Raw genomic sequence first — 27830 nt, 5'->3', positions numbered from 1 at the left:
GGCTAATCCAATAGCATTAGGAACTGCTACTTGAAAAGGGATATTTACTCAAACCATTAGCTCACACCACGTGCCAAATCCCAGCTGTGATTTAAAATACAGTAAGGCAAAAGGGAGCGCAGAGAAACTGTGAGTGAATAAGAACATAGCTACTAATTAAGGAGCAAATTTTGAGATTTAAATTTTCTAACTACAATTCGTAAAACAAAATTAAAATAAAAAATACTTGCAACTAATCAAAAATAGTTAAATATTGTTTATGTACAAGGTGGGGCTGGGAGGAGTTGGAGGTGAGTATGATCAAAATACAGTGTATGAAATTCTCAAAAAATTAATAAAACACTATTTTTAAAATTTATGCAAACTTTTAAATACTTATTATTTTTATTTATGCATATGTACGTCTGTGTGAGTGAACATCACGTGCATGCAGTGCCCAAGGAGGCCAGGAGAGGGCGTTAGAACTCTTGGAGCTGGAGTCACAGGTGGTTGTAAGCTGGCAACAGAACTATGGTCTTCTGCAAGAACACTGAGTCGTCTCAAAAAAGTGGGGGAGAGGGAGGGCCAGTCTCCAGCAAAGGTAATAAGAATCAAATAGCTTTCTTCAAAACAAATTTAGAGCCAGGAGGTAGTGGTGTGTGCCTTTAATCCCAACACTCAGGTGGCAGAGGCAGGAAAATTTCTGAGTTCTGAGCTCTGAGTTCGAGGTCTACATCCTGGTCTACAGAGGGAGTTCCAGGACAGGAAAGGCTACACAGAGAAACACTGTCTTGAAAAAACAACAGCAAAAAAATAAAGAAAGAAAGAATTTAGAAACATACATTAAAAACCTAACATTTTTCATATGTTTAAGCCACTTCTCTGACTTCAACCAAGAAAATCAACACAAGCAAGTACTTAACCAGTCTTTTTGCTGAACACTGGCCACAATCTAATTCGCCAATAAGAATTAACTGAATTTGCCGGGTGGTGGTAGTGGTGGTGGTGGCGGTGGCGGCAGCAGCGGTGCACGCCTGTAATCCCAGCACTCGGGAGGCAGGTAGATCTCTGTGAGTTTGAGGCCAGCATGGTCTCCAAAGTGAGTTCCAGGAAAGGTGCAAAGCTACAGAGAGAAACCCTGTCTCAAAAAAACAAAACAAAACAAAACAAAACAAAACAAACAAACAAACAAAGAATTAACTGAATTTACAAAAGTTGTAAGGTATTATGCAGGCTTTACACAACTTCTGGAGTATATAACTTCTGTATAATCTTGAGAAAACCTTTTATACAAAAATGTACTCCTAAGGAGAAAGAGGCATAAGCCAAGTAAAATGGACAAATAGAGAAGCATGTAAAAGTTACATGCATTTCTATAAGCCAGTGTGAAGAAGTCAAGGACAATATTAACAACAGTGGCACTCAATGGAGGGTACAATTCCATTTAACTAAGGTTTTCCTTTGTATTTCCCAAGGATGCCATAATTTTAGTAAGCTAATGAGAAAAGTTATTCACAGTATTAAAGACAGAGAAACAAATCACAAACTACAACACAAATCACATCACAAAGGTGACTACCAGTATAAAAGCACAAAGAATTCAACAAACAGTCCTAAGAAAAAATAAAAAAGGTCATGGAAAATATATAAACATTCAAGAAAATCTACCTCAACTTGGTGAGAAAGGCAAGCAGTTAACAGCTGCAAAGAGACCATCTCTCTTCTACCCACCAGCTCCTAGAGGAGGAAACACCACACAGTACAGCCAGAGATAGGGCTCCCTCTCCCTGACAGCTAGTGTTACAGGCTTTCAGTCCAGAAGAGCCAGGACAGGACCTCAGCATTTCTCATCCTACCACCAGACACCAGCTGCAGAGGTTTCTTCCACCCAAACAAGGGTTCTCCCCTGAGCACACTAGCTGGGAATACATCCCTGAGAGCTTTTTTTGCTCCAATTTCTGGACTGAAGATTCCACCTGGGAGAGAGTCAAGGACTGCCTATTAGCCCTGCTCCTCAGCACATTCAGCTCCTTAAGCAAGAAGGAGTGCAATCAGAAGTGCACAGTCCGAGCCCTGGAGAAGAAGCCAGACCTAAAGCATCATCACTCCAGCAAAAGGAAGGGCAGAAGAAGCTGTAGTAAACAGCAACTGGGAAAGGAAATGGATTCCACGTATGTTAAGGTCAAACTGTGGGCCCACTAGCTTGACAGAGACTGAAAGATAGAGGACAGAGCTCTCCTGGAGTCAGAACAAATCTCAAAGGCTGGTCTCAGAACTCCCTCTTCAAAGAACCCCAAACTAGACCAGTTCCGTCAACAGTACAGTCCATGCACAACCCAGAACACCGCTGAAAGCACAGCAGACAGATGCTGTGATCAGGAAGTGTCAGTGAGAAACCCGGCCAAACCACGCCTTCCCAGTGACAGTGGGTTCCGAGACTTCTCTCTGAATGTGAGCAGCAACACCAGAGCCTGCTCATCTCTCGAGAACAGCAACAGAACAGATTTCACTGAAGAATGAAGTGGATCTCAAAACAATTACCAATAAAATGGATGGGGAAGGAGGACAGTACCCACATCTATTATAATGCTAACATATATAAAACATGCAGTTTTCAAGAAAATAAATGAGACTCATGAAGAAATCAGTTACAGAGGAACCCTATGAAGACTAACAAATGACTGTATGAGATGTGACTATATATGAAATGATCCAATTAAGTATGTATGTTAATAGGTTTACAGACATCTACAATGAAAGAAAAGTCTTACAGGATATATTCTAAAAGTAAATTTCATTCTTTAAATAACAGAAACAAAGACTAAACACAGTAGAGAACATTCCCAACATCATGCTAAGTGAATCTAACAAAAGCAGATGCTATTGTATCAACCACAAAGGAAAAGCATATTCATTTATAATCAGTGAAAGTGATTTTAAGTTGTAAGAAACAGATAAGCAATTTAACATCTGGAGTAGTCCTGTACCGTGCTTCACACACAGGTCAGTCCTACCTGTTGTAAGATATATGCAGTGCACAGCTTACATAAACACACAGATGCTACAAGAAAAGGTAGGGGAGGTTGGGGATTTAGCTCAGTGGCAGAGCGCTTGCCTAGCAAGTACAAGGCCCTGGGTACGATCCCCAGCTCAAAAAAAAAAAAAAGGTAGGGTAAATTAAAATCTGCACAGATGTACTTCAATCAATCAATCCTAACCAAACTTAAAAGACTTTCACAGATGCAATTACTGTATTCTTTGCCAACTTACATGAGAAAAAGGCTTTCAAAAACCTGAGCTCTCAAATAGCCTTAGACAAAAATAAAGTATTTTCCCAACCTTACATTACTTCAAACCCTCAACAGTATATAGAATAGGGAGGTGGCTAGAAATGTAGCGCCTCCTCTTAATTCTGTTCACTATCCGTGTGTCACACTCCTATCAAACCTGACTACACTAATAAATGGCCAGCTATGCCAAAAAGCATCCTCCATCCCAGGATTTGGGCACTGTGAATACGAACACAGTGCTTACTACCCACCAGTCAAGAAGCAATTTCTAGACAGTAGAGGAGCCAAAAAAGGCCCTGGGTAGACAGACTGTGGGGTGGAGAATTAATTACTCCAGTACCCAAATCCCACAAGCTAACAAGCTGCACACAGTTCAGATGGTATCGTTACCAAATTTATCTTGGTTTCTGGGAAACAGAATGGTATTAATTATGAATTTAACCAAAAGGAAACAAGAAAAGGTAGGGAAAGCCTGAATAAAAGACAATGACTGCTGTGGATATCACTCTGTATAAATAAAGTGCTGATTGGCCAGTGGCCAGGAAGGAAATATAGGCAGGACAAGAGAGAAGAGAATTATGGGTATAGGAAGGCTGAGTGGACAGACGCTGCCAGCCACCGCAATGACAAGATATAAGGTAATGGTGAGCCACGAGCCACATGGCAAAGTATAGATTAACAGAAATGGGTTAATTTAAGATAGAAGTAGTAAATAACAAGCCTGCCACGGCCATACAGTTTGTAAACAATGTAAGTTTCTGTGTGTTTACTTGGTTGGGTCTGAGCGTCTATGGGACTGGCGGTTGAGAGAGATTTGACCTGACTGTGGGCCAGGCAGGAAAACTCTATCTACAAATGACTAATATAGTTCCCTCATTTTTTAAGTAACGATTTCTATGAGAACCTAGAATTTGGTTCAGCTGAGATTCCTGCCTCCCACACTAATCAAGGAGGGTGAGACCTGGTAACGGACAGTCATGTAAGTCACCTAATGCCAAGAAGCTTCAACAGCTCAAACAGCATGCTGGCTCAAATGCCCAAAACTTCTACCATGCTTTGCCAACTTTTAAGTGTATTTTTCCTAGAACTACTCTGAAATGGTTAGGGAGAAAATACAGAAGATTTTTTGTTGTTGTTGTTCCAGAACAATAAACAAACTAACAGCAAAATGGGACTGGCCAGTTCAGAGAGTCACCACCACAGCTGACAACCACGGATGCACGACAAATTCTTGGACATGGAATGAAACGAACATGCCTTGCTTCTTCCAGCTGCTTCTCTCTTGCCTTCCTCTTAGCCTTCTTTCCTTGAGTATTGGCCAGGCGGGCTCGAGCCTCAGAAAGCATCTCAAGTTCATCTGCAAAAGTAAAGACAAGAAAGCGTAAGTGCCTCTCCAACATCAGCAGTCAGACAGACAAGAACATGAGTGCGCTCACCACTGGTACGAGGTAAAGAAAGCTGCTGAGGTCAGAGTCAGGTTACAGATCGTCCCATCACTAACCTGCCTGGTATGGAAGCCTGGCCCATGTTTACCTCTGCGAATGTTCCCCTTTACTCCAGAGGTGCTGACAAGAGCTAAGGGAGACGAGCTACGGAGCACACAGCCGGCATTCCCTCCCTGGAAGCTCTACTGTAACACCCTATCATCAACAAACCAGGACATTGTAAGTGGAGAGGCACTGTACCAACCAACCATCCCAGCAACAAGTCCAAGACTGAGAGCCCACTCACATCACTCCTCTCTCCCCTTAGGAAGAGCTGCCAACTCGGTATCCAGCTTTAAAAGTTCCCTAAGTCACAAGGACGTCTACAGCCTAGTCACTGGCCAGCTTTCCTTGGGAACTGCTGCATTCGGACTTTTAAATCTGAAAAACTACTTTGTGCCTGCAGGAAGGGAAAGTAGATACTATTCTCTACCCCAAGCATGAGGACTCAAGCTCAGAGAGTCTGTATGACTCGGCTATGGACAAACAGCTAATAGAGTAGAGAGAGGTCCAAAGCCCAATCCCTGACTCCTGCCTCACTGCTTCACGAATCATAGTGAGTCTCCAGACTGTCATGCAATACAGCCCTTCGTGGAGAGTACATCAGCCTAAATCTAAAGAAATGCTGAGGTCCAATATGCTAACTTGTGGCCTCCCTTTCTAGAAAGGGAATGAGAAACAGGGTCCACTCATCTCTGAGATATCTGCCTACTACACAGCTCAATTCATCAAATGAAATGAAGAAATGGAAAATAAAGGGGTATCAGCCAAAAAAAGAAGTTACTCTGTAATAAAAAGGGGGGCAGACATATCTGGGGAGATACTTAGAATAATAACCACTGACAAAACTGGGATTCTAAAAAGTCAGGAGCTCAAGAAGGAACTATAAAGAATATAAGGCAGGCCTGAGTCACCTACAGTTACCAAAGAAACACCACCAAGCATCCACTTACCCTCATCCATATCAATTGGATCAGGCCGAGCTGGTTTTGTTTCTGGATTTGGATCTATCTCTCCAGGTTTAAGTTTTCGGGGGTCATCTGTTGTTTCCTCTTCATTGTCCCTTTGGGCAGTTTTGTCCCTTGTGGGGGGAAAAAGCCCAGATGAGTTCATCAGAGTATCACACCACTTGGTATGAGAATTACCAAGGTTCCTAGCTAAAATAACCAAGAGATGAGAATTATGGAAAAGCATTGTCTTTACTAGTGCTTCATGGGAATAAAGTGGCATGAAAGCTCTCCAATGTCAGTATCTTCACTCTGATGAAACAAGCAACCTTACTCACAAATGCAGAACATTCAGATAAAGACTACTGAACAGAACAAGAAAGTTCTAGCAAATTCTCATCAGCGCTGGTGACAGGTGACACTTACGTTCTCACTCCGTCTCTCACTTTTCTAAGACGAGTATGACCTGCACATTTGGTAAATTATCCGTGTGTGTGTGTGTGTGTGTGTGTGTGTGTGTGTGTGTGTGTGTGGTGTTTTGTTTTGTTTTGTTTTTTGGCTTTTTTTTTGGTTTTTCGAGACAGGGTTTCTCTGTAGCTTTGCGCCTGTCCTGGAACTAGCTCTGTAGACCAGGCTGACCTCGAACTCAGAGATCCACCTGCCTCTGCCTCCCGAGTGCTGGGATTACAAGCGTGTGCCACCACTGCCGGTTTTAAAGGGGTAACAGAAGACATAATATACCCAGCCATGTGACATTTGGAATACAGGATTCCATGGCTTTAGTTTCCCTCAATTTAATCACAGCCCTCATTAAGCCGGAAGTGCAGTTAAGTTTGTTCAACACAATAACATACACACATATTCTTCAAGATGCTCTAAGAGGTCCACTTACAGGAGGAATTCATAGTGTTCCAAGCACTGGGCTGCTGTTCTTCCAATGATTGGAGCGATGGTCCTCCACTGCGTTGGCATCAGCTTGGCCAAGTGCAAGAGTTTCTCCTCCTCTTCTCTAGACCACTCGGTTTTTTTAATACTTGGGTCCAGCCATTCATACCTAGTAGAGATAATATTTCAAACATTAGTTAGTCAGTTACCCAGAATAAATCTCCAGTTTACATATCAGATGTACTGACTGTTAAAATCACATGCTGGTCTACAGAGTGAGATCCAGGACGGGCACCAAAACTACACAGAGAAACCCTGTCTCGAAAAACAAAAACAAAAAAGTCAGTTCCAGGACAGCCCAGGCTACAGAGAAACCCTGTCCCCCGTCTTGAAAAACCAAAAAATAGCACCTTGTTTTATTTTGGTTTTTTTTTTTTTTTTTTTTTTTTGGTATGTAAAACATCTGGCTTAAGCCCACTAAATGTATGCTTTCATCTGCTGTACTTTTAAATTTAAAGTAAAACTACTATGGCATCCTCTACCTTCTGATGTCTGCCCTATCTGTCTTGTCTATCACATGGTTAGCTGGGTCAGAGTCCATCCAAGTTCCTAAGTCCTCACCACCACTGGGGTCAAGCTGGGCTGGAGCTTAAAGCCACTGACAACAGGGATCAAACTACTACAACCTGAGAACCACCTTCCTTCTACTCCGCATCTGACTGTTCCCACCATCCAGAAGCCTGGGAATGAATGGGGTCACTTCCTCCAATCCAAACTATATTCCTCGAAGCCCCTGGGCTACAGTGGGGCCTGTTCATTCAAGCCAAGAACACATGCTGCTGGTGTCCACTACTCTGTTAGTTAATAAGGTGACAGCACAGGTGGAACGTTGGTGTCTGCTGCATTTTCATGTAGCAAGCATGAAATATTGCCACCTTATTACAAGGGAACCAACCACTGTGACCTGGCCTAGAAAAATCAAGCATTGTTTAGCATTACTTCTTTGGGAAAGTAAATAAATGCTAAAGCAATCAATTCATAAACTTTCAGAATACAACTCATTCTCTGAGCTGAGGGCCAGCTATCTCTAAGATTTTGTATTTTGTCTCACAAGGCATGCTCAAATAAATACATAAACTCACTTAGATTGGGCTTCACAACTGATTAGTGTTACTAAGTATTATTACGCTAAGTCATGAGGAAACAGACAGGTAAAGAGGAGGGAAAATGATCTAAGACCACGTAGGAAGCCCATCTCTCTCCATACTTCCCTCTCTACCACAGTTCTTGCTCTTCTGGGGGAGGTTTCAGAGACATCTCACTCATCACAACCAGGACTCTGTTGTTTTCCACTTACTGGTGGGTACGTACCATCTGGCTTTGCACTGCTTTGCTGATTTCCGATGCAGCAGGGAGGCAATCCTAGACCACTGGTTTTTCCCATATTTCATTACTGCTGCTTTCAGAATTTCATCCTAAAATTGCCAAAGAGAATGCATTCAGTCACAAGCCTCCAGATGAGGAAAGGCAAATTTTAAATTAACCCCTGCAGATTTCCTATGGAGAGACACATAATCATTTAAAAAAAAAAAAAAAAAAAAAAAAAAAAAGCATGAAAACTTCATTAACAGTTAATGAAAAATAGCATTAAAAAAATCAGGAGATGACTGAAGAGATAGCTCAGTAGTAGTTAAGAGCATTTGCTGTTCTTTGCAGAAGACCTGAGTTAGATTCCCAGCACCCACATGAGGCAGCTTACCTGTAACTCCAGCTCCAGGGAGATCCAAAGCCTCTAGTTACTGAGGGCGCCTGTACTCACGTGAATATGCCCATACACGGACACATAATTTCAAAAATGAAAATAATCTTTTTGTTTTTAAGAAAAAGAAAAAAAAAATCCCTTGAAGGACACCTTACCTGCTCCTCAACAAACTGGAAGTGGAAAAAGTCAATGTTGAAAACACTACTTTATGACAGACTTACAAAAATTATTCACCAGTATAAACCTATCATTCTCTTCTTTACAAAGATAAAGTGCACGTGTATATCTACTCAAAAAACAACAAAAAAAAAAAATTCTGAATATCTACCTGGAGTCAGGTCTGTGTACTCCAGGAAAGAGAATCAAAGATGACTTACCCAGATCTCAAGAAGCAACCTGAGACTCTGGTATAACATGACATTTCCTCGCCAGCATCCTACTCACCACAACAGTCCAGGAACCCACAGCTCCCTCTACATGATCAGTCAGCTCACCCTGCCTACTCCAATCTCCAATTCTATTTTACCAGAGTACCCAAAGCATGCCCCAATCCCAGGACAACCTGACAAGTGAACTCAGACACCAGAGGTCAGGGAGCCACAAATGAATGCACCTGAGCACTTTACTTTCAGGTTTTTTCCACAATGAACTTGAATTGTATGCCTTGGACTTAAGCCTCTCCACTCCATATTTTCTCTCATTACTGGCTGGTAGAACGTTCACCTAGTATGCAGGAAGTCCTGGGTTAGATTCCCGTAAGACTTTGCATGATGGTACACACCTGTAATCCCAGCACTGGAGGTAGAGGCAGGAGGATCAAAAGTTCAGGGTTATCCTCATCTACATAGCAAGTTCAAAGCCACTCTGGGCTACATGAGATGAGACACCCACAGGCAAGTGTTCTGACCACTACAGAGGAATCCTGCTGCTACTTGATTTTGTGATTCCACTTCTACCTCAGAAGTCATCTCTTCTAATTTAAATAGCCTCAGTGCAAGCAAGTCCCTTTTCAGTGCCTTCATTTGTAACTTTAATAAGAATAAACTTTTATAGCTTTTCTATACTTCAATGTATCTTCAACCAAGAATGTATGGCAGGTACCTATCCTACAAGATGGATTCCCAAACATCACGAAGCAACCTGCTTCATACTAGGTTCTAGAATACCAAAGCCTGGTCCTCTTGCAGTGATGTCTGATGAGGACAACAGCAACCCAGTTTTGTTGTTGTTGTTTTGTTTTTTTGAGACAGGGTTTCTCTGTGTAGCTTTGGTGCCTGTCCTGGATCTCACTCTGTAGAGGAGGCTGGCCTTGAACTCACAGAGATCCATCTGCCTCTGTCCTCCCCAGTGCTGGGACTAAAGGCATGCGCCACCACCGCCCAGCTCAGCAACCCGTTTTTACTGAAAGTCTACTAATGTGCTCAGCTGTGTTCTCAATGTTTCAAACTACTAACTCACTGCAAGAGGTAAATACTATTTGTTTTATAAAAAGTGAGTAAACTGAGGCTTTGAGAAGTTGAAACTCAGCTGTAACCACACAGAAGCGCTTGCAAAAACAAAGTAAGCTGCAGCAAACGAAGATGGGTGCCACAAAACCACTAGGTAACTAAATCCAAGAAGTGTTCTGAGCTAAGTTTTGGAGGATGGTCAGAAAGATGCAAAGCAACAGGAAGCCATCTCAAGAAAGCACAAGACTAAAGCTATTCATACATTCAGTGCATTCGATCAAATGCACGGAAACTTAATTTCTATTTTCCTTCCTTTCTTCTCCCGTCCCGTTTACCCCGGCATGATCTACTACATTTCTGGAAGCAAATACGCAGTTTTTCTAACCCCGCAAGGGCGGTGCGACTGAAAGGTAAGAGAAAAGACCTTGGGATCTGCAGAGCGGACACATGATGCCCCGGTATGAGATAAGCAGAGAGGTGCAGACGTGAACTCGCCGCCCGCCCCACTGAACGAAGTCAGTTAAAAACAAAGTTGCGGCCACAGCGACTTCCATCAGAGCGAAGCGCTGTGTACCAGCTAAGGAAGGAAGGGGCTGGAGAAAAACCCGGGGGGAGCGAGGGGGCGCGTCCCTAACTGAACAAATAAGCGTCCGAGGGCCTAGCAGATGCCAGGCGGGGAGCGCGGGGCGACAAGCCGCGCCCTCGCCACCGCCGGGGCGCGCAGGTGGTGCACGGCCGCACCCGGGCCCGGCGGGGTCCCCGGGGTCCGCACAGTGGCGGTCGCCCCCACGGAGACCCCGCGGGGCAGCCGCGGCTCCCGGACCTCCCCGCGCGTGCGCACACGCTACCGGACCCGGCGGAGGGCAGCGGACGGCGGGAAAAGCTGTCTCACCTCGGTATTTCTCCACACGCCCCCTTTGATCATAATCCGGGGCATCTTGGCGGCGGAGTGTCGCGGCCAGCGGCCGAGAGGAGCTTCGAGAAAGTAGTAACGGCGCTCCGGTCACGGGGCGCCAAGAGGCCACTTCCTCCAAGAGCGACCTTCTGCTTTGAAGAGATCTGCGCAGGCGTGGCTGGAGGGGGGGGGGGCGCAGCCCGGTAAATCTCGCGAGATCTCAATGGCCGAAGGGAAAAGACACGGCCTGTTTGGAGCCTTAAGACTGACAGAACATCCTCAAACCGCTGGGGCCGGAGCGCCCGGCGACGTCGCGCGCAGGTCCGAGGCAGGTGGGAGGAAAACTAAACTCTCGCGAGATGACCGGGAGTGGACCCTGGCGCCGTGCGGGGATTGGTCCAGGCGTCACGTGGGGGCGGGGACTGGGAGTGTCGGGGGTGTGGCGCTCGCAACCCCGAGGAGTCCGAGAGGAGGCGCGTCGTCGTCTCCCGGAGCGCCGCGCGTCGTCGTCTCCCGGAGCGCCGCGCGGGGTGTCGGCCGGGAGGACTCCACGGGGAGAGGCCGTGGGCTGCGCCGCCGTACATCCAGCCTGCCTGACGCGCCCGCTCCACGCACGCCGGGTGCTTCGCTCCTCACTCCCGGTCAGTTGCGGGAGTCTGGCCCCTGTAGTCTGTGTTTCCAGCTGAAGAGTGGAACTGAGGACAGACCACAGCTGCGAGTCCACAAAACCCGGTAAGGTGTCGGCTGCCACACGCTCTGCCGTCTCCTCTCCCTGTTACCCGCGCAGACTTCTTCACTGTTATACCAGAGCAATTATTGGACGCCACCCCGGGTCGCTAGGGAAATAGTAGCTCTTGGTTTTTTGTTGGAGGGGGTGATTGTTTGCACTTCCGTTTGCCTCTTCTAGAAGATGTGACGAATTTTCTGGTTCGATTTTTGTTGTTTTTCCTTGAAATGGGAAATCAATAAAATATCACTGCTTTCTGTTGAAAGGGAGCTAGTGTAGTATTAAGAAGAACATATGGACCGAGCGGCAGTGGCACACACCTTTAATCCTAGCACTTGGAAGGCAGAGGCAAGTGGATCTTGTGAGTTCGAGACGAGCCTGGTCTACAGAGAGAGTTCTAGGACAGGCTCCAAAACTGAACAGAAAAACCCTGTCTTGGAAAAAAAAAAAAACTTAGAAGTAGGTCCTGGCCTCAACGTGGTCCCTGGATCGAGAACATTCCCAAGTCATAGCTGCTTCCTTCCATAGTCCCCTTGGGGATTTGGCCATTGGAGTTAGGTTTCCAATATTTGTAAGCAAGAGTCCTACTAAGTCCACAGTTGGACCAGTCCTCTCCCAGAGCACTTTCAAATAGAAAATTCCAAAGGTCCATGTTATGCCCAGATTTTGGGGAACCCCAAAAGAGCACCATGGAGACCGAATCCCCCCATGTAAAAGCAAAGAGCCTTTATTTCAAGCTCCGAGCTTGGTCTCTCTGTCTGACGCAGCAGTGAGATCAGAGAGCCCTAAGCCCACTCAGGGTGGGATTTTTATCATAGCAGAGGTTGGGTTGGGATTTCCAGGGTCCAGGACCCTGATTGGCTGACAATTGTCTAGGGATATCTGTAAAACAAAATAGGTGTGTGCTAGACTCAAGGAAAGAGTATCTTTTCCATAAGACATGCTAATGTCATCTGTTAGAAAATTGTCTCAAAGGATTGGTGTTTTGAGAACAAGACACTCTTCTGCAACTGATGTAGACGCACCAACCCTGCCCCCTTTTATTATATGAATTGGGCCTCCGAGTCTTACCCAACATACTTTTCCCCCAAATGTCCCTCAGGAAATCAGCCACATGGAAAACTCCATAAATAAATGTTTCATGATGTCACTTAAAAAAAAAAAAAAAGCATGACTTTAAACCCAGGAGGCAGAGGCAGGCGGATGTCTGAGTTCAAGGCCAGGCTGGGCTACCAAGTTAAGTTCCAGGAAAGGCTCCAAAGCTACACGGAGAAACCCTGTCTCAAACACACACACACACCAAAAAAACAAACAAACAAACAAAACCAGCATTCCCCATCTTCCACTTTACCAAATTAAAGCCAATAAGACCTTGTTAGATAAGGAAATTGTTTCTCCCTGTTGTATGTTGAAATACATCTCCAGATAGATATATTTACATCCTAACCCCTGGATGTACATGTGAACGCATTTGGAATACTGTAAAGTTCAGATGAGATTATACTGGACCTAACTCTTTAGCCAGTGATCAGTGTCCTCATATGAAAAGTGGCATGTACTTCTAATTCTTACCCCATTCACCAAACTTCCTCTTATTACATTGTGATTTTAAATTAAATGGTGATTTCAAGATTTTTTTAAATCTTAGACAAACAATCAGTGCCTGGATTCCTGTATGATTGGCCTGTGGCATGGGGGATCTGCTTTAAAACAATTTAGTTATGCACCAGAACATATACATGTGAAAAGATTCATTGAAATGATTATGGTAGCTATTATAGCTGCCACAGTTACTGAAAGACCCCCTCCAGTAGCTTGACTGCTGTAACGCCATTTTGCAAGGCTTAAGCAACGTTGACATAAAGAACAGGGAAGTTCAGCCTGAATGCAGGGGAAGAAGGCCAAACAGGATATCTGTGGTCAGCCATCTGGCACGCAGAAGAGGGAGTACAGAAGAACAACTCTGTACCCCCAGATAGAGCCAAGTCAGCCCTTTATCAGACTTCCACAGAAAAACCGCAACCGTCCTCGGGTTGAACCCAAGCCTTATTTAAATCAGCCAATCATGTCCCTGTAACTATGCATCTCGCTTCTGTGCCCACGCTTTTGGCTCCCCTCCCCTATAAAAGGCCAACATCCCAGCTCAATGGCGCGCCAGTCCTCCGAGAGACTTGGACACCCCAGGTACCTGTGTATCTGAATAAACCCTCTTGCTGATTGCATCTGATTCGTGGTCTCGGTGTGTTCCTTGGATTGGGGTCTCGCCTGAGGGAGGATCTCAGACACGGGGGTCTTTCATTTGGTGGCCCGTATGGGGAACGAGACCCCCCTGAGGACCACCGACCCACCATCAGGAGGTAAGCCGGCCGGCCGAAATTTATGTTACTTCTGTTTCCTCTTCTTGTTGTCTGAGTGCCCGCGTGGTTTGATCTCTGGCAGTGGGGCTGAAGGAGCTGACGAGCTCGGACTTCGCCCACCAAAACCCTGGAAGACGTTCCACGGGTGTCTGAAGTCCCCTCCGGGGCACGGTTTTTCGGGGCCAGCCACGTGTCTGAAGGATATGTGGTCCTGGTCGGAGATGAGGAGTCCGGACCCTCAAAGTCTCCCTCTGAGTATTTGCTTTTGGTTTTGAACCGAAGCCGCGCAGCGCGTCTCGTCATTGTCTTTATCTGTCTGTCGCTCTGTGTTTTCTGTTTAACACTTCTTTCCCTTGAGACAGCCATGGGACAAACAGTCACAACCCCCCTGAGCCTTACATTGGACCATTGGACCGACGTCCGGGCGCGTGCCCACGGCAAGGGAGTTGAAATTCGAAAAAAGAAATGGATTACCCTTTGTGAGGCTGAATGGGTCATGATGAATGTTGGCTGGCCCCGCGAGGGAACTTTTAACCAGACTCTTGTTTCCAGGGTTGAGGAAAAGGTCTTTGCTCCCGGACCTCATGGACATCCAGATCAGGTCCCCTATATCGCCATTTGGGCCTCCCTAGCCACAGAACCCCCTCCCTGGGTTAAGCCCTTTCTGACTCCCCTCCCGGCCATGGGGACTGCCCCCACGGCTCCTCCCGGGCTCATGCCTCCAGCCTCTTCCCTCAATCCCCCCCGCTTCAGCCCTATACCCCCTCCTAGGGCCTAGGGACCCCCCCAAGCCTCCGGTCCCTTCCGTCCTCCCCCTGATCCAAATTCTCCCCTTATCGACCTTCTCTTGGATGACCCGCCGCCGTTATCCCGGGGGCCGGCCTCTAAGAGGCCGTGAACCACCAACTGCAGGTGCGGCCGCAGCCAGACCTCCACAACCAGACTCAACCGCCCCAACTGCCTCCCCCATCGCCGGGCGATTGAGGGATCGGAGGGACGGGCCTTGCCACAACGTCACAGGCCTTCCCCCCTTCGAGAGGGCCCCAATAACCAGCTCCAATATTGGCCCTTCTCAGCTTCTGACCTTTATAACTGGAAACAACACAATCCGCCATTCTCCAAAGACCCGGTCGCCCTTACTAACCTGATTGAGTCTATTTTAGTGACCCACCAGCTGACCTGGGACGATTGTCAGCAGCTTCTGCAAACCCTCCTGACAGTGGAGGAAAAGCAAAGAGTCTTCCTGGAAGCTAGAAAACAGGTTCCGGGGGATGACGGGAGACCAACACAATTGCCTAATGTTATTGACGGAGCTTTCCCCTTGACCAGACCCAACTGGGATTTCACCACTCCAGAAAGTAGGGAGCACTACGTCTTTATCGCCAGTTGCTTTTAGCGGGTCTCCGAGGGGCAGCTAGACGCCCCATCAATTTGGGCCAGGTTAAAAGCACTGTGCAGGGAAAAGAGGAAATGCCAGCAGCCTTTTTAGAACGACTCAAAGAAGCCTACAGGATGTATACCCCTTATGACCCAGAGGATCCAGGTCAGGCCGCAAGTGTTATCCTATCCTTTATCCATCAGTCTAGTCCTGACATCCGCACAAAATTACAGAGGCTGGAAGGACTACAGGGGTATACTGTGTCAGATTTACTAAAAGAGGCAGAAAGAATATATAACAAAAGAGAGACCCCAGAAGAAAGAGAGGAAAGAATGTGGCAGAGACAGGAAGAGAGAGATAAAAAAACGCCATAAGGAAATTAGTAAGGTCCTGGCTGCCGTAGTTTCTCAGGGGCAGTCTAGGGAGGGAGCTAGGACGGGAGACCGTAGGAGGGCACCTCTTGATAAAGACCAATGTGCCTATTGCAAGGAAAAAGGACATTGGGCCCAAGAATGCCCAAAGAAACCCCGAGGATTCCGAGGAACCAAACCCAAGGCGCCCACGGACCTCCTCAACCTGGGGGACTAGGGAAGTCAGGGCCAGGAGCCCCTCCCTGAGCCCAGGATAACTCTAAAGGTTGGGGGACAGCCAGTCACCTTCCTAGTGGACAGGCGCCCAACATTCAGTCCTCACGCACTCTGGGGGCCCTCTCAGCAACCGCACCGCATGGGTCCAGGGAGCTACGGGAGGCAGTAGATTCCGGTGGACCACCGAAAGAAAAATTGAACTGGCAACTGGACAAGTATCTCACTCCTTTCTCCATGTGCCTGATTGTCCTTACCCGCTATTGGGCCGAGACCTGCTAAGTAAACTTAAAGCTCAGATTTACTTTGATGATAAAGGGCCAAAAATTACTGGGCCCAGGGGTTCCCCCTTACATATCCTCACCCTAAAACTAGAAGAAGAATACCAGCTGTTTGAGCCTGGACCCCCCGAGGGACTGTTGCAGGGGATGCAGGACTGGCTGGGGGAATTTCCCTCTTCTTGGGCAGAGACGGGGGGGTCTGGGGCTGGCCCAGAATCAACCTCCTCTCATCATTCAGTTAAAAGCCACTGCTACCCCAGTCTCCATCCGGCAGTACCCCATGTCTCGTGAAGCCCATGAGGAGTTCTGGTGCCTTGTCGGTCCCCTTGGAACACTCCCCTCCTGCCTGTAAAAAAACCCGGGACAGGAGACTACAGGCCGGTCCAAGATCTTAGGGAAGTCAACAAACGGGTAGAAGATATACACCCCACAATACCAAACCCCTACAACCTCCTCAGTACCCTGCCACCTAGCCATGTTTGGTACACGGTGCTAGACCTGAAGGATGCATTCTTCTGCCTAAGACTCCACCCCCAAAGTCAATTATTATTTGCCTTTGAATGGAAGGACCCAGAGATGGGGCTTTCGGGACAATTGACATGGACCCGCCTCCCGCAAGGGTTTAAGAATAGCCCAACACTTTTTGACGAGGCCCTACACTCAGACCTGGCCGAGTTCCGGGTTGAACACCCCAGTCTGATCTTGCTCCAATATGTGGATGACCTCCTCCTGGCGGCAAAAACCCAAGCCGAATGCCAGGAGGGCACCCGGGCCCTTTTGACTCAATTGGGACAGAAGGGCTATCGAGCCTCGGCTAAAAAGGCCCAAATCTGTCGCGAAAAGGTAACCTACCTGGGCTACACCCTGGAGGGAGGACAACGGTGGCTCACCGAAGCCAGAAAAGAGGCCATCCTTGGGATACCTCCCCCGCGGAACCCCAGGCAGGTGAGGGAATTCCTAGGAACGGCCAGGGACTGTCGCCTCTGGATCCCGGGGTTTGCTGAACTAGCTGCCCCCCTTTACCCCCTCACCAAGCCAGGGGTCATGTTCCATTGGGGCATGGAGCAGCAGCAGGCCTTCCAGACTATTAAGAAAACTCTCCTAGAGTCCCCCGCCCTCGGCCTGCCTGATTTGACCAAACCTTTTGAGCTATTTGTGGACAAGAATTCTGGGTTTGCAAAGGGGGTGCTGGTACAGAGACTGGGACCTTGGAGGAGACCAGTGGCCTACCTGTCCAAGAAACTGGACCCAGTAGCAGCAGGGTGGCCCCCTTGCCTGCGCATGGTGGCCACCATTGCGGTCCTGCTCAAGGACGCAGGAAAGTGACGCTGGGTCAACCGCTAACCATACTGTCCTCTCATGCGGTGGAGGCACTGATTAGACAACCTCCAGATAAATGGCTCTCAAACACCAGAATGACTCACTACCAGGCCCTACTGCTAGATACGGAACGAGTACAGTTCGGGCCGGTTGTCTCCCTCAACGCGGCCACCCTGCTGCCCAGTCCAGACCCCTCGGAAGAACATGACTATCTCCAGATTTTGGCAGAAACTCATGGTACCCGTCCCGACCTGACGGATCAGCCCCTACCAGACCCGGACTTTGTCTGGTTCACGGATGGTAGCAGTTTTCTGCAGGAGGGGGAACGAAAGGCCGGGGCAGCAGTCACTACCGAATCAGAAGTGGTTTGGGCCTCACCACTGCCCCCAGGTACATCGGCACAGAGGGCAGAGCTGATCGCACTAACCCAGGCCCTCCGGATGGCAGAAGGTAAGAAACTCACAGTTTATACCGATAGTAGATATGCCTTTGCCACTGCCCATGTCCATGGAGAAATATATCGGAGAAGGGGGCTCTTGACCTCAGAAGGGAAGGAGATCAAAAACAAAAAGGAAATCCTAGACCTGTTAAGGACATTGTTCCTTCCCCACAAACTCAGCATCATCCATTGCCCCGGACATCAAAAGGATGAGTCCGCTGTAGCACGGGGGAACCGGCTGGCTGACCACACAGCTCGGTCAGTAGCCCTACAACAACCCAGGGGCAGTCAGGTGTTGACCCTGCAGGATCAGCCAATGAATAAGGACCCAATGCCATATGGCCCAGAGGACCATGAATTAGCAAAGAAAATGGGGGCAGAATGGAATTCAGACCGACAGGCTTACATCATGAATAATAAAATTGTCATGCCCACATCGCATACTAGACATATGATTAAATTCCTCCACGTGCTAACCCATTTGAGCAAAAACAAGATGAAAACCCTCCTGATGGATGAAGCTGCGGACGCCATTCTACTCAATCAGGACAAGATCCTCCACCAGGTGGCCTCCACCTGCCCGGCTTGAATTCAGGAAAAGCTCACCCGAGCCAGGGGAGCTGCGCTCAAGGCCACCGGCCGGGAGTCCACTGGGAAATTGACTTTACGGAGGTCAAACCAGGACTATATGGATATAAATACTTATTGGTTTTTATAGACACCTTTTCAGGATGGGTAGAGGCTTTCCCCACCAAGAAAGAAACTGCCAACGTGGTAACCAAGAAACTCCTGGAAGATACCTTCCCCAGGTATGGAATGCCTCAAGTGCTGGGTTCGGACAATGGACCCGCCTTCGTCTCCCAAGTAAGTCAGAGGGTGGCCAGGTTGCTGGGGATTGATTGGAAATTACATTGTGCTCATCGCCCCCAGAGCTCAGGTCAGGTAGAACGAGCTAATAGAACAATCAAGGAGACTTTAACCAAATTAATGCTTGCAACTGGCACTAGAGACTGGGTACTCCTGCTCCCCTTGGCCCTGTACTGAACCCGGAATACACCAGGGCCTCACGGCCTAACACCGTTTGAGATCATATACGGAGCCCCTCCACCCATTGTAAATTTTCTTCACCCTGATATTTCATCTTTTGCCAGCAGCCCCACCCTGGAGGCGCACCTCCAGGCCCTCCAGCTGGTGCAGAGAACAGTGTGGAAACCCCTTGCGGAGGCATACCGGGAGCAGCTGAATCGCCCCCTGGCGCCACACCCGTTCCAGGTCGGGGATTCTGTCTGGGTGCGTCGACATCAGACCAAAAACCTTGAGCCGCGGTGGAAAGGACCCTTCACCGTCCTGCTGACCACCCCAACTGCTCTGAAAGTCGATGGGATTGCTGCCTGGGTGCACGCGGCGCATGTAAAGGCTGCCACCGAAGCTGCATAGACTGATCCCGCAGAACCATCGCCATGGAGAGTCCAGCACTCCCGAAATCCCTTAAAGATAAGACTTGTACGAGAGGAGGGATCCTAGTCCTGGTATGGGTACTTTCGGTCCTAGAACTAGGGACAGTAGAGGGCAGCCCCCACCTTGTAAAGACCCTCACTTGGCAAGTCGTCTCACAGACTGGGGAGACGATCTGGCAAACCTCTGCCACTCATGCCCCTCTGTCATGGTGGCCCGACCTTTATCCCGACCTTTGTAGGCTCGCTGCCTCAACCGCCCCCGAATGGCACATTGACGATCAGCAACCCACTGAGAAGGCCCCCGAGCTTTATGATTCTTATCACGATCCTAGGCCTAGACCCCCCCGGGTGTGCAAATTCGGCCCAGAGAAAAAAACTAGCCACCCTCCGGTTTTATGTCTGTCCGGGTAATCACCGGCCTCACAATCTCCTCTACCGCTGTGGGGGACTGGGGGACCTCTATTGCAAATCCTGGGGATGCGAGACAATGGGTATAACATATTGGAGCCCCTGTTCCTCCTGGGACTTTATTACTGTCACTAATAACTATTCCATTGGCCATTCCAACACATACCAGGGTACTCCCGAATGCACATCCTGGTGTCACCCCCTAAAGATTACTTTTACTGAGGCTGGCAAACGACACCAGTATTGGGAATCAGGTCTTTCTTGGGGCCTCCGCCTCTATCAGGAAGGAAAGGATACAGGTATTGTTTTTACCATCAGGCTACGGACACAGTCCCCTAACCAGGCTCCCGTGGGTCCCAATTCAGTCCTGTCCGAACAAAAATCTCCCTCTCAGCCAGCTGAGCCTCCGGCTACTAAAACCCCTCAGGTCACGCCTGGGCCCCTGACAAACTCCAGCACCTCTGGTTCCACTACCAGCAGATTTACAACCACCCCCACCCAGAGGCCCGGCACAGGAGATAGGCTACTCCAATTGGTGCAGGGCGCTTACCTGGCTCTAAACGTCACCAACCCCGACCGGACCCAGGAATGTTGGTTATGCCTGGTAAGCACCCCCCCTTATTATGAGGGCCTAGCAATCCCTGGGAACTATACTAACCATACCGATCCACCCACCTCTTGCACCAACAACCCCCAACATAGGCTGACCCTATCCGAAGTGTCCGGACAGGGGTTATGTATAGGAGCCGTACCTGGAACCCATCAAGCCCTATGCAATAGGACTCAAGCCCTATCATCGGGAAACTACTATCTGGCAGCCCCAAATGGTACATACTGGGCATGTAGCACCGGACTCACTCCTTGTGTGTCCGCTGCTGTTTTAGATATCACCAGAGACTTCTGTATTTTAATTGAACTATGGCCTAAAGTCACTTATCATGAGCCTGATTATGTATACCATTTCCTAGAAGGAAGAATCAGGTATACAAGGGAGCCTGTTTCCATAACTCTGGCTTTGTTACTGGGGGGCCTCACTGTAAGAGGCATAGCTGCAGGGGTGGGCACCGGTTCGACTGCCCTCCTAGAGACCCGCCAGTTCCAACAACTACAGGCAGCAATGCATACTGACATCCAAGCCTTAGAAGAATCAGTCAGCGCCCTAGAAAAATCTTTAACCTCCCTCTCTGAAGTAGTCCTACAAAACAGATGGGGACTAGACATCCTGTTCCTCCAGGAAGGGGGGCTATGTGCAGCCTTAAAGGAGGAATGTTGTTTCTATGCAGACCATACTGGACTAGTGTGGGACAGTATGGCCAAATTAAGAGAAAGGCTCAAGCAGAGACAGCAGCTCTTTGAGTCCAATCAAGGATGGTTCGAGGGATGGTTTCACAGGTCACCTTGGTTCACCACCCTCATTTCTTCCATCATGGGCCCCCTGATTATTCTACTCCTAATACTACTTTTTGGGCCTTGCATTCTTAACCGGCTCGTGCAGTTTGTAAAAGACCACATGTCGGTAGTACAGGCCCTGGTTCTAACCCAACAATACCAGAGACTTAATCAGTCAGAGACCGAATTGATGCCAGTACCATAAAATGAAAGATTCCATTAGGCTCCTGAGAAAATGGGGGAATGAAAGACCCCCTCCAGTAGCTTGACTGCTGTAACGCCATTTTGCAAGGCTTAAGCAACGTTGACATAAAGAACAGGGAAGTTCAGCCTGAATGCAGGGGAAGAAGGCCAAACAGGATATCTGTGGTCAGCCATCTGGCACGCAGAAGAGGGAGTACAGAAGAACAACTCTGTACCCCCAGATAGAGCCAAGTCAGCCCTTTATCAGACTTCCACAGAAAAACCGCAACCGTCCTCGGGTTGAACCCAAGCCTTATTTAAATCAGCCAATCATGTCCCTGTAACTATGCATCTCGCTTCTGTGCCCGCGCTTTTGGCTCCCCTCCCCTATAAAAGGCCAACATCCCAGCTCAATGGCGCGCCAGTCCTCCGAGAGACTTGGACGCCCCAGGTACCTGTGTATCTGAATAAACCCTCTTGCTGATTGCATCTGATTCGTGGTCTCGGTGTGTTCCTTGGATTGGGGTCTCGCCTGAGGGAGGATCTCCGACACGGGGGTCTTTCATTACCACTGCAACTGCTACAGTGGCTTTAACTCCTTCCAGCCAAACTATAGCAACTATAAATTCCTATTTTCAGAATAAATATTTTAAAATGGTATTTGGTAACTGACTGAACCCTTCTATGTTTTCAGGACTGTGATGGCTATTCTTGGTTGTCAACTTGACTATATCTGGAATGAACTACAATCCAAAAATGGAGGGCACATCTGTGAGAGACTTTCTACTTGGTTTGAAGTGGATGAACCTGCTTCTTCTCCAGACCTTTGATGTGGGTCTTGAGGCAAGAAAGCACACCTTTAATATGGTCCATACATTCTGTTGGAAGCCTATATAAGGACATAGAAGAAGGAAGCTTTTGCTATTTGCCTGCTTGTCCTCACCTTGCTAGCCCATCCATTCTTTCACTGGCATTGGCGCCTACTTCTTTGGGATTAGAGCATATGCAGAAGACCAGGTGAAACATCCCACCCTGTGGGACTGAGCAACTGTTGAATTCTTGGAGTTTTCATTCACAGCTAGCCATTGTTGGAGTAGCTGGACTGTAGGTTCTAAGTCATTCCATGAGACAGAGATTCATTCCGTAAGTTCTTTGACTCTAAAGACCCTAACTAATACAGATTTTTGGTACCAGAAGTGGTACTAGAGAAACAGACATATAAGATGAATCTTTTAAGTATCTGGAATAGGCTTTTCAATTCACCAGCACCTTCAGCTATAGTCACTTCCTCTCCTGGAAGCTTGGAGAATGCTGAAAGCCCGTGGTGCGAATTATATTACAAACTTAAAGAGTTAGATGCATTTGATTATGCTGATTCACCAATTGTAAAGTGGCAATAGATTTGATGACTCTGTATATGAAACTTTTGACAGTTTGGGGGAAAACAAGGAAAATGATGCTGCTGGTTGTTTGCTCTTAGCATCTCTGGATAAATTAATAAAGGATAGGAATGAGCTCCGTGGTAAAATTAATCAACTTCAGAATATTGTGAAGGACAACAATATACTTAGTGATAAAATTGACCAGCTCCAGATGCAAGTAAACAGTTTAAAGGTTTCTAAGTGTAGCTTGGAAGAGAATCTTCTCTCCAGCAGCCACAGAGCTCAAGTTCTAGAAAATCAAACTGAAGTCCTCATTATAAGGTTGGCTGAACTACATCGAAAATTCAAGTCTCAGCCTCAGAGGGTGTCAGCAGTTAAAGTAAGGGCATTAATTGGTAAAGAATGGGATCCTGTAACTTGGGATGGAGATGTGTGGGAGGACCCTGTTGAAGCTGAGAACTTTGAACCCTCAGATTCTCAAGGGTTAGTACCCTCCGCCCCACCCCTTGAAATACTGCCTATTTCATCTTTCATTGAGGAAATTAATCCTTCATTGTCTGATAAATCAGCAGTCACTTTCTCTGAAGAAAATGCCAGGCAAGACAATACTGCTGTCCCTCAAGGCCCACCAATAGTTGGCTCTAGACTTTTAACTGAACCTAACGCAAAGCAGGCTCCTCGAGGGGAGGTAGAATATGCAGTCCATGAGGAGATGTGCTACACTATTAAAGAGCTAAATGAGTTTGCTAATTCATTCAAGCAGAAGTCTGGAGAATATGTGTGGGAATGGGTTTTAAGGGTGTGGGACAATGGTGGAAGGATCATAAAACTAGATCAGACTGCATTTATTGAGATGGGCCCTCTGAGTAGAGATTCTCGGTTTAATATGGATGCTCGCACAGTTAAAAGAGGTGTCAAGAGTTTGTTTGAATGGTTGGCTGAAGCGTTTATCAAAAGATGGCCTACTGAAAAGGAGTTGGAAATGCCTGATATCCTTTGGTTTAGTGTTGATGAAGGAATTTTAAGGCTCAGGGAAATTGCTATGCTAGAGTGGGTATACTGTGTAAAACCTAATCCTCCTCAATGGGAAGGTCCAGAAGACATGCCCTTCACTAATCCCATAAGACGCAAAGTGGTGAGAGGGGCGCCAGCACATTTGAAGAGCTTTGTTGTCGCCCTTCTCCTTGTGCCAAACCTTAGGGTTGGAGATGCTGCTGCTCAATTGGATGAATTAAATGCAATGGGTTTAATTGAGCCCCCAGGTAGCAGGGACCAGGTGGCAGAACTGAATTGCCTGAGGTTCAAAACAGGTCTCATACTAGACTAACCAGTAATGTTCAGCACAGGCAAAGTGAATTTTATTTTGGCATGATTGATATGGACCTTTGGTACTGACTAATCAATCATGGTGTTTCCAGGCATCCAATCAATAAGACGCCTACTGTATTTCTGTTTGATCTGGATAAGCAGAAAAATTCTCAAGTGAAAGAAAGGCTGCATTGGATCTTGACAAAAGGCGGTCTTAGCTAATGAATCAATTTCCATCTTGAGCCAGTTTACAGACCCAGAACCTCTTGAATGAAGGGGTGGCCAAGTTCCCCTGAGGAAGAAGGACCCTGATAAGATACCTAGAAGTTTTACAGTTAAGTCTTTCTCTAGCCCTTTCCCAGAGTGACCTGCAGCCTTTTACAAGGGTAACTGTACACTGGAGGAAAGGAAACAATCAGACTTTCTGGGGTCTGTTGGATGCTGGATTGCCACTGATTCCAGAAGATCTCAAGAAACACTGTGGCCCTCCAGTTAAAGTAGGGGTTTATGGAGGCCAGGTGATTAATGGAGTTTTGGCTGAAGTCTGACTCACAGAAGGTCCCCAACTCATCCAGTGGTTATTTCCCCAGTTCCAGAATGTATAATTGGGATAGATATACTTAGAAGTTGGCAGAATTCTCATTGGTTCCCTGGCCTATTATGGTTAGAAAGGCTAAATGTGAAGCCTTTAGAGTTGCAGATGCAATTGCCAAAGAAAATAATGAATCAAAAACAGTATCACATCCCTGGAGGAATTGCAGAAATTAGTACCACCATCAAGGACTTGAAGGATGCAGGAGTGGTAGTTTACACCATATCTCCTTTTAACTCTCCTATTTGGCCAGTGCAGAAGACAGATGGATCATCATGTAAGTGCTCACAAAAGGTGACTTCAGCTGAGGAGGAGTTAATTAATCAAGTAGATAACACAACCCATTCTATGGACTGTTAGCCACTTTCCCCAGCCATTCCTGTCATGGACCCATGAACAAAGTGGCCACGGTGGCAGAGATGGGGATTATGCATGGGCTTAACAACATGGACTTCCACTCACCAAGGCTGACCTGGTTACAGCCTCTGCTGAGTGCCAGATCAGCCAACAGCAGAGACCAGCACTGAGCCCCAGATGCGGCACCATTCCCCGGGATGACCACCCAGCAACCTGGTGGCAGGTTGACGACATTGGACCACTTCCTTTATGGGAAGGGCAATGCGTTGTCCTTACTGGAGTAGATACTTATGTTATGGATTTGTCTTTCCTACACATAGTGCTTCTGCCAAAACCACCACCGTGGACTTAAAAGAGAATGCCTGATCCACCGACATGGTATTCCATAAAGTGTTGCTTCACCAGGGAACTCACTTCACAGCCAGATAAATGCAACAGTGGGCCCCCGATCATGGAATCCACTGGTCTTACCATGTTCCCCACCATCCTGAAGCAGCCAGCCTGATGAATGGAATGGCCTTTTGAAGACACAGCTACAGGGCCAATTAGGTGGCAGTAGCCTGGAGGGCTGGGGCAGGGTTCTCCAAAAGGAGATGCTTTAATCAGCATCCAGTATGTGGTACAGTTTCTCCGATAGCGAGGATCCACAGATCCAGGAATCAAGAGGTGGAAAAGGGAATTGTTTCTCTCACTATCACCCCTAGGGACCTACTAGGAAAAATTTTGCTTCCTGTTCTGGTGACCTTAAGTTCTGCTGGCCTAGAAGTTTTGGTTCCAGGGGGAGAGTACTTCTACCAGGAATCACAACAAACATTCTCAGCTTCCCTCTGGCCACTTCGTCCTTCTGATGTCTTTAAGCCAACAGATTAAGAAAGGAATGACAGTGTTAGGAAGGATGATTAATCCAGATTACCAAAGGGAAAATGGATTGCTTCTCCACAGTGGAGATAAGAAAGATTCTGTCTGGAGTGCAGGAGATCCTTTAGGGCAGCTCTTGGTGCTACCATGTCCTGTGATTAAAGTCAATGGGAAACTACATCAGCCTAACCCAGGCAGGATGACAGGATACAGACACATCAGGAATGAAGGTGTGGGTCACTCCTCCAGGAAAGAGCCAAGACTTGCTTGCCAAGGGTGGAGGAAATACAGAATGGTAGTAGAGGAAGGTATTTATAAATACCAGCCAAGGCCATGTGACCAGTTGCAAAAAAAAAAAAAAAAAAAGAATTATAGTTGCCATGTGTCTCTGCTATATTTTGTTAAGAACATGTATACAGATATTTGTGTTTTCTTTCAATTTCTTCATCATGTTGTAACATCAGTTAAGAGAATACTAATAGGACATTGCCACCTGTTCTTAAATTTATAATGTATTTTTGGTTGTATGAGGGGCAGTTTTATCAAGTTAGGTGTAATTATGACCTGATTAAACATAGAATGCATTTGTGATTGTATGTGGGATAGTTATGTTTAGGCATTTATTATGACCTGGTTGTTTTCATTTGGAAATTAATCATGACATGAGATATGATTGTGTGTCAAGTTGACAAGAGATGGACTTGTAATAGCTATTCTTGGTTGTCAACTATCTGGAATGAACTATAATCCAGAAATGGAGGGCACACCTGTGGGAGATTTTCTGCTTGGTTTGAAGTGGATGAATCCACTTCTTATCCAGATCTTGAAGTGGGAAGACACACCTTTAATATGAGCCGTATCTTCTGCTAGAAGTCTATATAAGGACATAGAAGGAAGCTTTTGCTCTTTGCCTGCTTGTCCTCACCTTGCTAGCCCGTCCATTCTTTCACTGGCATTGGAACCTACTTCTTTGGGATTAGAGCATATGCAGAAGACCAGCTAAAACATCCAACTTTGTGGGACTGAGCAACTACTGAATTCTTTGTATTCACAGCTAACCATTCATTGTTGGAGTAGCTGGACTGCAAGTTGTAAGTCATTCCAATAAATCCCCTATATATAGAGAGAGTGCGATTCATTCCATAAGTTCTCTGACTCTAGAGAACCCTGGCTAACACAAGGACTAAATCTTAAGGTGTGATCTTTTACAGGTACAGCCATTCTGTTTGTCTTCCTTCTCAAAGTCTTATTGTACCTTTGCCAACTTTTCAGAAAAATGAAGTACAGATTCAGGCTGTCCCCATGCCTTGACCCGTTCTTTACCAGTGGCCACCTAAATAAATGTGTTTTTTTTTCCTTTAATAAAACAAAAAGGAGAAATTATGGCAGTGCATATAATATAAAAATATATTCTAAAAGAATGGAACTTTTGCTGGACCTCAAAGCCAGAGTTAATAATACACTTTGAGGTCACTTAAGACTGCTATCCTACTGTGTGTTCAGCCTGTTTAATCTGCCTTTGAGAGAACAATGTAAAAGCCAACTTTACTTGCCTTGGATTTCCCATGTGATCAATTTTTGATTTTTTATGTTTTGTTGGGTTTTTTTGTTTTTAGTTTGGGGATGGGTTTGTTGTTTTTGAGACTAGGTCTCTATGTAGCGTGGGTGTCCTGGCACTCACTATGTCGACCAAGCTGGCCTCCAACTCAAAGAGATCTTCCTGCCTCTACCTCCCAAGTGCTGGAATTAAAGGCATGTACCACCATGCCCAGCCCATATGATCAACTTCTATAGATTAAGCTAGTACATAGCTGTAAACAGAAGCTGAGTTTTTTGTCCCACCTGTTCCCAAATACCTGGCAGCCACTTCCCAAATTACCACACAGAGGCTTATATTGTAAATGTTCGGTCATTAGCTCAGGCTTATTACTAACTAGCTCTTACAACTTAACTCATTTTTATTAAGCCATGTACTACCCTGAGGCTCATAGCCTTTACCTCTATCCCATTTTGTATGTCTTATTTGTTCTCCATCTGACTCAAGACTTTTCCTGCCTGGCCAAAACAGCTTTATTATTAACCAATTGGAGTAACACATTCCTAGCGTACAGAAGGATCAT

General features: G+C 46.8%; 1 protein-coding gene and 1 pseudogene across 1 annotated transcript in view; one reads left to right on the top strand and one right to left on the bottom strand.

Moving 5' to 3' along the window:
• Nucleotides 1-11008, bottom strand: part of Cdc5l (cell division cycle 5 like) — a 35832-nt gene extending 24824 nt beyond the window's left edge. The window contains exons 1-5 of the mRNA XM_036168446.1: nucleotides 10688-11008; nucleotides 7957-8060; nucleotides 6593-6754; nucleotides 5707-5834; nucleotides 4527-4626 (exon numbers count right to left, since the gene is read on the bottom strand). Coding sequence (XP_036024339.1) covers nucleotides 4527-4626; nucleotides 5707-5834; nucleotides 6593-6754; nucleotides 7957-8060; nucleotides 10688-10732 — 539 coding nt within the window. The 5' untranslated portion in view covers nucleotides 10733-11008. The remainder of the gene's footprint in view (nucleotides 1-4526; nucleotides 4627-5706; nucleotides 5835-6592; nucleotides 6755-7956; nucleotides 8061-10687) is intronic.
• On the top strand, nucleotides 10897-21933 carry LOC118570072 (annotated as a pseudogene).
• Nucleotides 21934-27830: the final 5897 nt, after the last annotated feature.

This window comes from Onychomys torridus, chromosome 18 (genome assembly GCF_903995425.1).
Source record: "Onychomys torridus chromosome 18, mOncTor1.1, whole genome shotgun sequence".
Classification (NCBI taxonomy): Eukaryota; Metazoa; Chordata; class Mammalia; order Rodentia; family Cricetidae; genus Onychomys; species Onychomys torridus.
This window is presented reverse-complemented; position numbering and strand designations above follow the sequence as displayed.